At 49.9% G+C, this 13,156-nt stretch overlaps 6 protein-coding genes across 6 annotated transcripts; 2 read left to right on the forward strand and 4 right to left on the reverse strand.

The window, feature by feature from the left end:
- Positions 1-3,321: 3,321 nt before the first annotated feature.
- Positions 3,322-5,197, reverse strand: K444DRAFT_554946 (GTP cyclohydrolase II). Its single transcript, XM_024876676.1, has 2 exons — positions 3,687-5,197; positions 3,322-3,635 (listed from the first exon to the last, which is right to left on the reverse strand). The coding sequence occupies exons 1-2, from the start codon at positions 4,839-4,841 to the stop codon at positions 3,591-3,593; spliced, it is 1,200 nt and encodes a 399-aa protein (XP_024741398.1). The 5' UTR covers positions 4,842-5,197; the 3' UTR covers positions 3,322-3,590.
- Positions 5,198-5,491: 294 nt separating this feature from the next.
- K444DRAFT_554948 (FMN-linked oxidoreductase) lies at positions 5,492-7,063 on the forward strand (the record flags this gene model as incomplete). The annotated part of the gene is made up of 2 exons (XM_024876677.1): positions 5,492-6,140; positions 6,192-7,063. Coding segments are annotated over exons 1-2 (1,326 nt in total), but the record flags the coding sequence as incomplete, so codon positions are not given.
- Positions 7,064-7,185: 122 nt separating this feature from the next.
- On the reverse strand, positions 7,186-9,159 carry K444DRAFT_302681 (uncharacterized protein). Its single transcript, XM_024871733.1, has 4 exons — positions 8,486-9,159; positions 8,147-8,437; positions 7,457-8,099; positions 7,186-7,372 (listed from the first exon to the last, which is right to left on the reverse strand). Exons 1-4 carry the CDS (start codon positions 9,044-9,046, stop codon positions 7,293-7,295), a joined length of 1,575 nt encoding a protein of 524 aa, XP_024741400.1. The 5' UTR covers positions 9,047-9,159; the 3' UTR covers positions 7,186-7,292.
- On the reverse strand, positions 9,021-10,433 carry K444DRAFT_608982 (uncharacterized protein). Its single transcript, XM_024879486.1, has one exon. The coding sequence runs from the start codon at positions 9,967-9,969 to the stop codon at positions 9,076-9,078; it is 894 nt and encodes a 297-aa protein (XP_024741401.1). The 5' UTR covers positions 9,970-10,433; the 3' UTR covers positions 9,021-9,075.
- Positions 10,434-11,290: 857 nt separating this feature from the next.
- Positions 11,291-12,011, forward strand: K444DRAFT_520819 (putative GNAT family acetyltransferase; the record flags this gene model as incomplete). The annotated part of the gene is made up of 2 exons (XM_024874074.1): positions 11,291-11,534; positions 11,602-12,011. The coding sequence occupies 2 exons, from the start codon at positions 11,291-11,293 to the stop codon at positions 12,009-12,011; spliced, it is 654 nt and encodes a 217-aa protein (XP_024741402.1).
- On the reverse strand, positions 11,859-13,069 carry K444DRAFT_608983 (uncharacterized protein). The gene has a single exon (XM_024879487.1). It carries the CDS (start codon positions 12,999-13,001, stop codon positions 12,234-12,236), a length of 768 nt encoding a protein of 255 aa, XP_024741403.1. The 5' UTR covers positions 13,002-13,069; the 3' UTR covers positions 11,859-12,233.
- Between the last annotated feature and the right edge of the window lie 87 nt (positions 13,070-13,156).

A 13,156-nucleotide genomic window follows, 5' to 3' on the forward strand; every position in this document is an offset into this window, starting at 1 on the left:
TGTCGTGGAGGAAAGAATAAAAGGGAATTATTTGCAGCAAGTGCAATAAGAAATTTTTGTGCTATTTGTTTCTAATATACTAGTTCTACGGAGTCAAGCATGAGATGGAAGAATTCTTCCAAATCAAATAGTACATACTAAAGTCTCTTCTCCAAATCTTTTAGATTATCTCCGTATACGAAGCCATTAAGGAGTGACTTCTCGTAACGAGTGCTACCCTAAGCCAAACTCTCTGAGCTCTTTCTACGATTTCATTGACAAGTTCCTCATATTCGTTGTTTCCTTCTTTGGCTTGTTGAAAGTTGGTATCGTTCTCGAAACCATCTTGGATGTAGACCTAAATATAATTTCTCGTCAAATCTTGGAGGTATAATCTATAGTTTGGGCTTTTGTCAAACTCATCCTTGAATATTTGCCACGGTCGACCAGAGACACAGACTTTAAAGTTGAGGGAAGCAGAAAATGCTCGGATGACCAGCAGAGGGTCTCGTGGCTCCCTATCGAAATTCATCTAACCCGTTAATAAAGAGGCAGAATTTGGCTAATGTGGCCAAGCCGTGTTTAAGCGTGCGGAATACCTCTGAGAATTTAATCGGCTCCATAGATCTTGTGTTTTACTTTTCTATCGATTAGAGAGACATTCTCGGACTAGATTCGAATACTTCCTCAAGATCTCATAAAGCAGTGTCCTTAGCAGCCCATCTTGAGATTTTGCATTTTTGTTTCAGAAAACCGGGAGAAGCTTGCCGTGACTAACAGCTCAGATCCAGCCCAGTTCTGAAGTGCGGCCTTTGTCTTAGGGTGTTCGCAAATGAACTTCATAAAGGTTGATTTTCCAGACCCCGGCATTCCGCCCACCCGATATGGTGCCTAATATGGTGGAATATTTAAGCTATTCCAGTAATTTTATAGGATATTCTAGTCCAGAATGTTGCAATACCCACCCCAGGGTTGCAAGATATACATCCGGGATTTGTTTAAAGCGAACTTGGATTTCATTGAATCTTAAACTTTTCAGTATTCTTTGCTCTGTAAAAACCTCGCGGCCGGCGAGAGCTAGATTTGAAAGACTCTCCTGTAATTTATTGAAATCTGCGTTGCAGGTTTCGAATTTTAACGAGCTAAGGTCGTCGATTCTTGCCTTTAACCCGAGCAATTGGCTCGTCCGTTCAATGTCAATTCTCTCATTTTCTTTAACCATCGTGTGCAGAGAGGACAAGATGGTTGAATTTCGGCCACTAGGAAGTCGTGTTAGACAAATAATCGAGGATTCGAGGAATGGAAAAACAGATGATCACATACCTCACCACCGCCACAAGTTGAGAGGCTATCTCGCCCGATGATCTCTCAAACGTCCCTAAGTCTGTCGATTTGTTCTTTTGCAACCGCCCCTTTCAGCGTTTTCCGAAAGCTGCTCCATTTACTGTCCTTCTTTGCCCTGAGAACCTTTATCAAGCCAAGGAGGGCTTCCGTATCCCGAATGCATTCCTTGCTCAACCCATGCAAAGCTTTTCGGGCGGGATAGTACGAGCAAGCCGTGGCTGCTCAAGCGCCTGCTCAAGCTCATGGAGACTATTGGCAATTCCCTAGAGGTGAACATGGTTTCTTGGACTTCCTATGCAGCTATGCTCGACCTATATATTTCGTAGGTAGAAGAGAACTCTTTAGAGTTGTAATTAATGGACTGGACAATGATTCTTGCGAGTTCAATGGCTGTAAATAGATCAATCATTATGTTGTACGCGAGGCTGCAACTGGGTAATAGGAATAGGCAGAGAGAAAATATAGAGGCATATTCCAGACATTTCAGATAGATGTGGCTGAATATACGAGGTCTCGATCTCTCAAGCCCTTAGAGACTGTGGTTCTTCGAAGCTGTATGGGCCCAGCGACAAGTGGTGTTGAAATCGCAAAGGCTGAGTACTGAGATGAAACCCTGGAGAGATGACAAAGAAGTGGGAAATGCGGCGGCTGAGATAATGTGGCAATGCAATGTGACCTTATGTCCACCAGTGATCCTACGACCTGGCTGGCTCTCGGCTAGGCTGCCAAAGGGGTTGATTTGGCTACTACTCATGCAATGAAGAACTAACCAGGCCTAGTTCAGCGCCCAAATTTTGACTGAAGAAAAGAGCATCTTTACCCCGCGATATCTCAGAGCTCACTCACTGTACACCACCACCACCACCTCAAACCCAAAATGTCCTCTCTTCTCCCTAACCATCCACCACTCACCTCCTTATCCTCTTCTCAACCTTCCCATCCGAGATCCAACAATACACGTGGAACATCCTAGCCTCCCTTGAAGCACAAGAACGAGGCGTACAAAATCAACGAATAGGCCGCGATCGCCCCCCTTAAGTGTGGAGCCGACGACCACTCAGCTATTTAACTCCAAATCATTAACTAGCCTCACTACCTCCCGAAATTCCCACAAGTCTGCGCAAACTCACGCGAAGTCTCGCGGCGGATATTCACCCACTAGCTGAGTTATAATGGCGGGTACATCTATGTCAACAAGGCGAGAGACATGTTCCACTTCACCAGGGGTGAGTTCGGAGAGTACTGGTTCCTCGATGCGGGCATTGCACGGAGCCTCAATATAGCTGCAGAATCGGATGAGGTCGCGCTCAAGTAGTTCAAAGAGCAGATCAAGGGCGTCCAGCACTTTGAGTTCTATTACCTCCTCTGGAAGGCGTTTTCCAGTCGCATAGCTATCAGGACTCGAACTTCTTCACTTCTGCTTTCCCCAATATGAGGATCTTGACAATTATATTTGTTAACCATGATATTGTTCGGAAATTGAGGGCTGGGTATTGCTATGTTGAAAAGGGACTCGCGGGAGATTTGCGTGGTGCAAAGAGAGCTGGGGAATTCTTGGGATCAACTTCAATTTCGTGGTGAGGTCTTATCCTGCTTCGAGTGCCCCTGTTTTGAAGATTGCGACTTACGTGACGAACCAGAGGGAGTATAGGGAAATCGATGAGGAGAATCGGTTCACATGCGTCATGTATCATGTATCATGACCCGCAGCGGGGATTCTTGTAAATTTCCATCGGTGATAGTCTGCTTGGTAGGCAAGCATTGCTGGTGGCAAAGTCAGCGCTCATGGCAATGCCTCGGTGTGTCCAGGGACTTGAGCTACAGTTCTATTAGCGACGAGCAAAATATAGGATACAAACCTTCCACAAAGAGCTGTGCCCTCTATGCCTCGAGATGGGTGGGATTGTGGCCCGCTGTCCTCCTTGCAACCAGCATAACTCATGCTAAATCACTTCTACGACTAAAGCGTCAACAGGGCACATGTAGTATCAAGACACAGTCGTTAGACAATATTCTTCAATATATTTCAAGTCTGGTTTGTGCTTCTATTGAGCAATATGCAGAACCACTTACGCCCTTATCACGCCCTGGTGCAAGCCACCAGATATACCAAATTTTTTTGATGTAAATACCATGGAACAACCCGCCAACTCCAGTCCAAAGATATGATCTTGGTATAGGACATAATATGTGCTCTTTAGACATAGATTTTGATTGGGGCGCCGTCTCGATAGAGAGATTTGTTCAACTTCGCCTGGAAATAGTTTTCATGAGTTTTCACTCATCTGAAGCATGTGCCCCATCTTTTCTATCTGGAAGAAGTCAGCATGCGAAAATAGGAACTGAAAGTTTCTGGACCATACCTTCGTCTTCAAATACCCGCCCACCTCCTGGCTCCTGATGCCGCCACTCTTTCCCCTCCACGCCAACGGAATCATAGCCACTCTCTCTTTGACTACGATCTCCCTGTTCGGCCCCTCAACAGCGCGTACTTTGTCCGGGTTGTTCGTCAACAACCGAATGTCCTGCACCCCCAAATCAACCAACATAGCCGTGGCGAGACCATAACTCCTCGCATCTGCAGGATGCCGAAGCAGCAGATTCGCCTCCACGGTATCAGATCCCAAATCCTGCAGATTGTATGCTTTGAGCTTCTCTCCCAATCCGATTCCTCGTCCTTCCTGCCGCAAATAGATTATAATCCCACCTCCAGATCCAGGCATCGACATCAGTCGCGCAGCTTCATCCAACTGTTCTCCACAGTCGCACCGCGCAGACCAAACCGTCTCTCCCGTATAGCACTCGCTGTGTATTCTCACCAACGGCGGCTCCTTCTCCTTCTTCCGGTTCTCCGCGGATTGCTCACTCTCGCTCGGTAACCTCGAGCTCGTCCGACCAGGGTATAATCGCCCAGTATATGCCCCTCGAATCAATCTGTCCATCTCGGTCTCACCCTCCCGTGGCGCATCCAAGCTTCGACTCCGAATTTCGTTCCCGAACACAATCGCTAGATGCTCCTTGTTGTCCTCGCTATTTTGGTATAGATGCAGAAACATCTCCGTCCCTGAACCGCCTATTGTAGTTGGTATTCGTGCGCGGACAACACAGTTCACGTCCGGAAGGCGGTCAAGCAGTTTCGGCTTCTTCTGTCCGCACCCGCCATTGATTGCTGTGCTGTCTACCGGTACAGATTTCGGGATGTGCTGAGAGTGGTGGTGATGCGAGGGTGTATGTGTACCAGGTGTCGAGGGAGGGGTAAATGCTGGGGATACTAAGCCGGGCAGTTCTGAGTCCGAGTCGTGGTCTTCGTGGGCGGAAGAGGATGCCGAGCCGAGCGCCATGGCGATTGAGCGCTCATTGATGGAGAGGGAGTTCAGGTCGAGTTCGGATATGGCGCGAGAGACGGGGATCGGCCGAGGCGAGTAGAAGGGAGGGAGTTGAGGGACTTGGTCATCGTCATCGTCGCTGGAGATCTGCCAGGACGAGGGGTGGGATGGTTGAGCATGGAGGTCCGGCATTGTGGTTGAGGGCGCGAGGGAGTGCGTAGGAGGTGTTTATAAGGACAGTGGTGGGAGCAACATGGGAGGCTGACTTAAGCGCGGCTCAGGGCTTGGGCTGAGTGGAAGATGTTGGAACGGAGCGGAGCACCAGGAGGGGAATGTTTTGAATGTGAAGTTACTCGAGACGTGAAGGCCGAGGTCGCTAATGCGCGATGACCGATTTTAGTAATCGATAAGAAATGGAGAATTTGAAATCGAAATTGTGATTTATGCGTGGCAACACCAAAATGATTGACACCCAGGCATACAGAAGTATAATTACGTTTCTAGGTGTTCTTACGAGAGAAACCTAACTGGTCTTGGTATGAAGTCGCTCTGGCTGCATGGCATGGAGTTGACAAGAAGTACGAAGGGTCGGAAACCGAAGCCGGTCTTGGTCACGTGCGATCGACCCGTCAGCGGCACTAACCTTAACGGCTCGGTTAGACAATCTCCTCCTCGGACCACCGGACTTCTCTCGTCATGGCACGACTCTCCTAGACCACCTCGACGACAACATCTCATTGGCCAATGGCTATGACGTTCATTCTACAAGTGGAAGAATGTTTTCAGTCTTTGCCTTTCAACAGCTCCGAAACCCTCTTCGGAGATAAACCTTCGACATGACGGAGGGCAATTGGTACATTGTGCTAACACTTTCTGCCGACGCCATGGTATTGTGGACTAAGACCCTGAAGAGGCCTGCAAATGCTATACTCACTGACGTGTACATTAATTGGAGATGAAGGAAGCAGAGCAATATAAAAGCCCCATCTCTTGCTGACTGACAGTTCAAACAAATACACCTGTATTCTACTCTCACAATGGCACCAGAACGATACCAATCTGCTAGTGGCGATGCCTCTCCTCTGGGCAAGCCCCTCAAGTTCCAATTCTCTGGCAGAACAGCCAAGAACCGATTCTTAAAGGCTGCTATGACAGAGCGTATCTCATCATGGGATCCCAAGGACTTCAAGGCTCGAGGAATCCCTTCCAAGAACCTCATCAACGTATACAAGCGCTGGGGTGAAGGGGGCTTTGGCCAGATCTTGACTGGAAATATCATGATCGAGTATGACCAATTGGAGGCAATGGGAAACCCAATCATCCCCAGGGACGCTGAGTTTTCTGGCCCTCGATTTGAAGCCTTCAAGGAGTTGGCAACACAGTCGAAAGCCCATGGTTCTTTGATTGTAGGCCAAGTCAGCCATCCTGGCCGTCAGGTGGAAAACAGAATTCAGAAGAACCCCATCTCTGCTTCTGATGTTCAACTCGAGGGTAAGTTCCCATTCATTAATCGTTGCGCAGACCGTTCCTGACACAATGAAGGTCAAGTGATGGGCATGGAATTCGCCAAACCCCATGCCGCGAGTCAAGACGAAATCAATGTCGTAATCGACGGCTTCGCCCACGCAGCAGAGTTCCTCGAGAAAGCAGGCTATGATGGCATTGAACTACACGGAGCTCACGGTTACCTCCTTGCGCAATTCCTCTCCCCGACCACAAACAAACGAACGGATAAATATGGAAGCTCGCTCGAAAACCGCCTGCGGATCATTCTTGAAATCGCTGATGCTTGTCGGAAGCGAGTCTCTAACGACTTCATTATTGGCATCAAAGTTAACTCAGTTGAGTTCCAAGACAAGGGATTCTCTCCAGAGGATGCGAAAGGATTGTGTCAAGCGCTGGAAGAGGCCAAGTTTGATTACGTCGAGCTTTCGGGCGGGACATACGAATCTCTTGCCTTCGGCCACAAGAGAGAGAGCACGAAGAAACGTGAATCATTCTTCATCGAGTTCGCGGAGGAGATCGTGAAGCCCCTTACAAAGACGAAAACATACATCACCGGTGGAATGAAGACAGTCGGCGCCATGGTCAAGGCTCTTGATACGGTCGATGGTGTCGGCCTTGCACGTCCCGTATGCCAGGAACCCCACCTCCCCAGAGATATCCTCGATGGCAAGGTCAGGGGAGCCATTAAATTGAAGCTCGACGACAATGACTTTGGTCTTACTAACGTCGCTGCTGGAACACAGATCAGACAAGTTGGCAAGGAACAGGAGCCGATTGACCTTAGTGATCAGAAGAACGTGGATGTGTTTAAGAAGGACATGGGGGCTTGGGGGAAGAAGCTTGGTGACGATAAGGAGATGAGGGAGTTTGGATACGTTGATCTTAGTCAGGCTGCAAAGCCGTACGGTACAGTTTCGGCTTAGATTTATTTAGATGTACAGGCAAATATCGATTCATGACTTACAACTATACACAAAATGTCGAACCCAAAGCCCAAGTCTTCCCTGAATTACATTTTCCCAGTCGAAATGCCCCGAACTCCTGGGCACAATTTCTGTGCTTCAAGTTCCATGCCCTGGGATTACAACCAATGAAACGAGCCCCCCCTATATACCTCGAGTCGAATGAAGCAACCGCTTAATTACTTGCCTCTGAATCATTATCCAAATCAACAAGCGCTTGATAACTCATCATCTTCTTCTCACACTTCGCAAGCTGTTTCGCATTCCGCCTCAACAGTTCCATCTCCTCCTCCCTCGACACCGCCAGCCTCCTCTCCTTCTCCCTCAACACCTCACGATCCCTCTCATAATTCCTCTCCATCTCCGCCACCACTCTTGCAATCTCACTCTGCTTCGCAAGCTCCAGCGCGTTGGCTCGGTGCTTCACATCCTCTAGCTCCTGCTCCAGCTTGCTGATGATCCCGACGCGGGAATTGCTGTCGCGATTCAGTACCAAGATCTGCGCCTGGATCTCGGGAACTCTTCTTGACGCCCAGATTCTGTCGTTCTCGATTGGCTGAGGCGTTGTTGAACTCGGTTTGGTGTCATTGCTGTATCGTGACTGTGAGCTCCCGCTCGCGGAAGGTTTGGCGTTCCAGGAGATGGGGGTGACGGGTTCGTAGTCTGCAGGAGGCTTATTCACAGGCTGGAAACTTTGGCTTTCGAGGATGTGTGTGGGAGGCGGAGGTCTTGGCGCCGAATGGGGGTGAGGAGGTGAGGGCTCGGGATGCATGCTGTGTCGTGGATGTGGTGGGGGCCCGTACGGCGATTCATGCGTAGCTCGGGCCTGATGAAGGGGACCAGTACGCAGGGGTGGAGGTGGGCCGTCTTGGACCCAGATGTGAGGTTGTTGTTGTTGTTGTTGGACTGGAGGTGGAGGGGCTTCTGGTGGTCCTCGGTTCGGGGTAACTTCCTCCGGTGCACGTGCAGGTGCTATCTTGCGCTAGGGATTGTTAGTCGGCATCCCTGTTCAAGTCGGGGGTTACTTACGATAATGTTGATGGGTTCGCTCATGGGAGGACTGACTGTTGGCGGTTGGTCTGCCATGTTTGGCCTCAGTTCTTCGTCCAGTCGAGGTTTTTTGTGTTGATGTCCATATGCTGGAGGGTCTCCTTGGCCTCGTGGGGCTACCTCGATAATTTCATGACCTTCCATTGACCCCTGCGCTCGCTTCCCAGCCGTTGTTGGGAGGGAATACTCGTTCGCATATGAGAAGTCTTCCCGTGGGCGGTCTTCCAGACTCCTCCTGTTTGTCTTTTGACGATGGTTAATAAACCAATTCTAAATTAGATTAGCCTTGAGAATTCAACTTCGATTAATACCTCTTACCCTTATGGTCTTTTCCTCGACACCTAATTCATTCGCCATTTCTATCCTGCTATAGACGTCTGGATTCGACCCAGTTCTTGCAACCTTTTCTTCGAGATAGGCTCTTTGTTCCGGTGTAAAGCGAAAAGCAGTGCTTCTCGGTTTCTTGGTCGACGGTGCCGGAGAAACACTGGCGGTTTCTTCTGGAAGAGCAGTGCGTAGAGGACCTTCGGTCTTAAAACCCGTAGTTTTTGCCTCCTCGACGGAAGGGGACTTGGATGCTACGGGAAAGGGCCTGGGAGAATTGACAGAAGACCATTGCGCTGCCGGTTGAGGGGAAACCCTTATTTCAACTTTCTCTTGCTGCTCTTGTGGCTTCTCCTTCTCCTGTGGCTGTCCTTGCTCCGGTGGTAGTCCTTGATCCTGTGGATGCCCTTGCTCCTGTGGCTGCCCTTGGTCCTCTTGGGCTTCCTCCTCCTCTTGCTCTTGCTCCCTGTACCATCGCAGGTAATTCCACTTTGTGATCCCGAACTTCCGTGGTAGGTCATTGACAGCGGGAGTATACCCCAATTCACCAAGCATGGCTTTTATTTTGTCGACAAGCGCTGGACTTATGGATTCCCCATCTGGCTTCTGATCGCAAACCGTAAGTCGGGAAGGAAAGAGGATAATGGCTGAAACCTTACCTTCGGCGTTCTGTTTGGTTGATTGGGAGATGTACTCTCCTTTTCGGCTTTGGACGACAGGCTAGAGTCCTTTCTAGATCTTCCTCTTGGTGTCCTGTTTGGTTGAGTGGGAGAAACTGTTTCTATCTCTTCATTAGAAGGTAGTCCGGGATCCTTCTCAGCCGTCCTCCTCGGCGTCCTCCTCGGTTCGCTAACAGTCGGGCTTTCAGCATCCACCTTGGAAGGTGGCTCAGGCGTTTTCCCCGACTCGACAGGTTCTTCGTTTTCATTTGACTCAACCCCACAGCTGACCTCAAATGGTTCCTCAGAGGACAAAGATTCGTCTTCGATATCGAGTCCAGTCCCAGCAGCAAGAGGAGATTTATCTTGCACCAGGTTCCAGTACGCATCACATGCATCTACAGATCTGGTATGACCATTCTCTTTCAGGCGTTCCGATACTCTTTTCCAATGCTTAGCCCATGACATAACGGCTGAAGGGTCAGTCTCCTCCAATTCGAGTTGCTCTTCAGTCATGCCAAGTAGTATCTGGTGCTCAGTATCGTCCCATCTAGGGCCAGCGGCTTTTTCATTGGCCTTTTGGGCACCGAGAGTGCGCTTCCAGTATCCAAGGCAAGCGGCCGATGTTCTGCTGTGACCCCTTCTGTGTAGCCGGTCGGAAACGTTAGTCCAGTGTTTGGCCCAAGGAATGACCTTCGACGCGTCTTTCTTCTCCAGTTCGAGCTGTTCATTCGTCAAGTCGACGAGTATGTCGTGCTCCTCGTCGCTCCATCTTGACGCTGCCGATGGCCCTTGGGTTGAGAGCCGTGCCGGACACATCTTCCGCACTCCCGCAGCCTCGTGGATCGCGAGTCGTCCGATGGGATGAACAGAACTGGCGTCGGAGGGTGGCGAAAAGCTCGGGCGAGATGGCAAGCGTACGCTGTGACAGCGGGTGTAATCTGGATGGAAGAATTGCTCGACGGGAAAAAGATTCGGGTTGTTTGCGCTGGCTAGATTTGACTGACGAATCAACACGAATCAACAGGATTATTGTAATTATTCCGCCTCCCTTGGCTCTCCGCCCGTGTCAGTCGACCTGGGTGCTGGCTGTGTTTGTGTGACGGGCCAGGGGACCTGTTGTCGAGTTGGGAGTCATGCAATCCTTGTTGATCACTTTACGAGCGAGCCGGGAGAGGGTCGATATATGAGAGTGAGAAAATGAGGCCCCGCTTGTTCTGATTGCCGGGGATAGAGCGAGCATTATATTAGGGTTAGGATCAGGATTTGAATTAGGATTAGCATCAATAGGATTAGGTTGCAGAAGCCATCTACCATATCCGGTAGCGTCGTATTGATAACTGCAACCTGCCGGGCCGGGGTTAGCAGCGGACGTGGTTGTGGTGGATGCAATGCGGTGGAGGCTGCCAATTTTTAGGTGCTTATTACGAAATGTGTCTTCAACAGGGCGAATGAGATCGGGAGTGGAGATAACAGTATGTCATCTCGTGTGAGTAATAGTAAGGGTCCATCTGAGCCCGCGACCAATGGGCTAATGGCTAGTCAGTGTAATGTGGTCACAGAACTCACGGACTCACGACTCACAACTCACAACTCACAGACCGACCGTCACACCTTTAAGCGATGCATGTCCTGTACTAGTAATTGGAAGGGGGCGCAGCAAGGTCATCATTGCTTTTTGCTCGGCAACCTCCACACCCTCCACAACCTGGAAGCGGCTTGCAGGGTTGTAGTGATCTTCCGCGCGACGTGCCAGCACCGTCACAGTGTCAGCATCAGCATTGTAAGATCTCATTTCCATAAATCTCCCTGGCTCCACCTCTGTTTCTACAACCACATTTGGGCTCCCTTGGGCTCCCTTCAACAGAACCGCATAACCATAACCATGAAGAGAACTATGGCATCCCCCACTCGCACAATGCTGTACCTTGCCTATCCTGGCCAAGGACTATTTGTGTGCAAGCCGAAGAAGAAAAAAAAGTAAATTCGTGGCGCTCCCGCCCGAGATTTTTATTAGCACTCCGGTGGCTCCACTGAGATGCCACTTCGAAGAGTCAGTTTGAAGAAGTGATAAAGGTTAATAAGTCCTTTCAACTCCCCGATTCCAACCATCACTTCACGTGGACTTTCCACCTTCAAAATGCCAATTCGCCAAGCTAACTACAGCGACCTCCGCCCAGCAGCTGAAGTGGCAGCTGCTGCCTTCATTGAAGATGAACTCTTCGGCGAGCTGATGCATCCACATCGACACCAATACCCCGAGGATTTTCTCCATGCTTGGCAGCAAGACTTCCGGGCCAAATGGCTTCAACGGGCGTACGTTTTTCTCGTTGCCGTCGACGACAACGGGAAGGTGGTAGGACTTGCAACATGGGAGCGGGAGTGTGAAGAGAGACAGTTTGGACTCCTAGATCCAAGTTCGTCTCGGCGGTCTGATTTGGGGGACTTGAGATGGTACTGATCATGTGATAGGAAGGTTAATTTATCATCTTGCGTCTTGGTATACTGGACTTGAGAGATGGATATGGCCGAACCGTGCTGCGGATCCCTCAAAAGCCAATGTGCTGGACGAGTCGAAGCCGCTGATTGAGCACCATTGGGCTGGATTACGGGAACAGAATTGGTATTTGGATCTTCTTGCTGTGCATCCGAAGTATCAGGGGCAGATGTATGGGAGGGGATTGGTGCAGTGGGGAGTTAACGAGGCGAAAAAAGAAGGCGTTTGTGCTTCTTTGATTTCAGCGAGTGGGAAGGAGAGGTTTTACGGGCGATTTGGGTTTATAGAGGTGGGGAGAGCGAATGTTGGGCCGCTGTCTGGGATTGACGGTGGAGCCATTATGTTTACTGACGTGAAGGCTTAAGAAGCAAGATAAATATATAAATGGGAAGGTGGCCTGAGACCCTGAGTGGCCAACTCCGTGGTTCGACTCCCTGGACGAGATCAAGCAGAGGCGATGGCGGACAGCGAGTTTGCGGGAGCTGATGGGTGAACGAGACCCGATCGATGTTGGCCCAATTCTCGCATCGGGCAATGATTGTTCTCACAAAATATATAATCATTCACCGAGTCGCCTCAAATGGAATCATCTCTCCTTCCCTGGCAAAGCTCTCAGTAATCCTTCCAACAATCCCAGTCCAGCCCTTACCCCGTCCAGAACATGCACATTTCTTGCTTCTTCCTCTCCAAGTTCTTCCACAAGTGCATCTTCGACTACGCCGTCCAACCCCGCCATTCCAGCACATCCCAGGCAAATGACCTTCACGTCTCTCTTCTTCACCAGCCTCTTCGTAGCCTCCATCATCTTTCTTCTCACTTCTTCAGGGGGCGCGGTGTGAAGCTCGATTGCACTCAGTCCGGTTGTCTCGACACCTTTAAACTTCCCACAACTTCTCGGCTCGTCCAGACCAAGAAACATTGTGACTCCCTCCGACAGAGCATTCTCCCAATGAGTTCCCGTACTGACTATTCCAAACATCGACCTCTTCTCCCGGAACCCAAGTGGTAGCAGAGACAACGCAGTTGAGATGCTTGCTTCAAAGATGCCAGTCACGTGCTGGTGAGAGGCAAGCTTTTCTCGCAGCATTCCCACCAGGGGATGGACGCTATAGCAAGCCACCAGAAATGCATCGTATTGGGACAGTTCTGTTTCGAGATCTGAGAGGACGATTCCCGCGGAAGCCTCGGCGTCGTTCTCGTTGTTGATACTTGGTGGTCCTGAAGGCGCAGTATAGGTGCGGATCTCGGCCGAGAAAGGCAATCGGTGGTCGAGGCTGCTGATGAGTTGATCGAGGGAATCTGTCATGGACTCGGAGGAGTTGGGATTGATGACTAGAATCTTTTTACCAGCCATAGCTGTGTTTATTTGAGATTGATGAGTTTATTGTGATCTTAAAAGGTCTTATAATTCTTTTATTGTTCACCATTGAATTAGGTTTCTGGACGTAAAAAAACTTGGCAGCCTCGTCGGCGGCCGCGGGAAAAGAGCGCCTCGCTACGGTTGCCTGT

This window comes from Hyaloscypha bicolor (assembly GCF_002865645.1).
Source record: "Hyaloscypha bicolor E unplaced genomic scaffold K444scaffold_23, whole genome shotgun sequence".
NCBI lineage: Eukaryota > Fungi > Ascomycota > Leotiomycetes > Helotiales > Hyaloscyphaceae > Hyaloscypha > Hyaloscypha bicolor.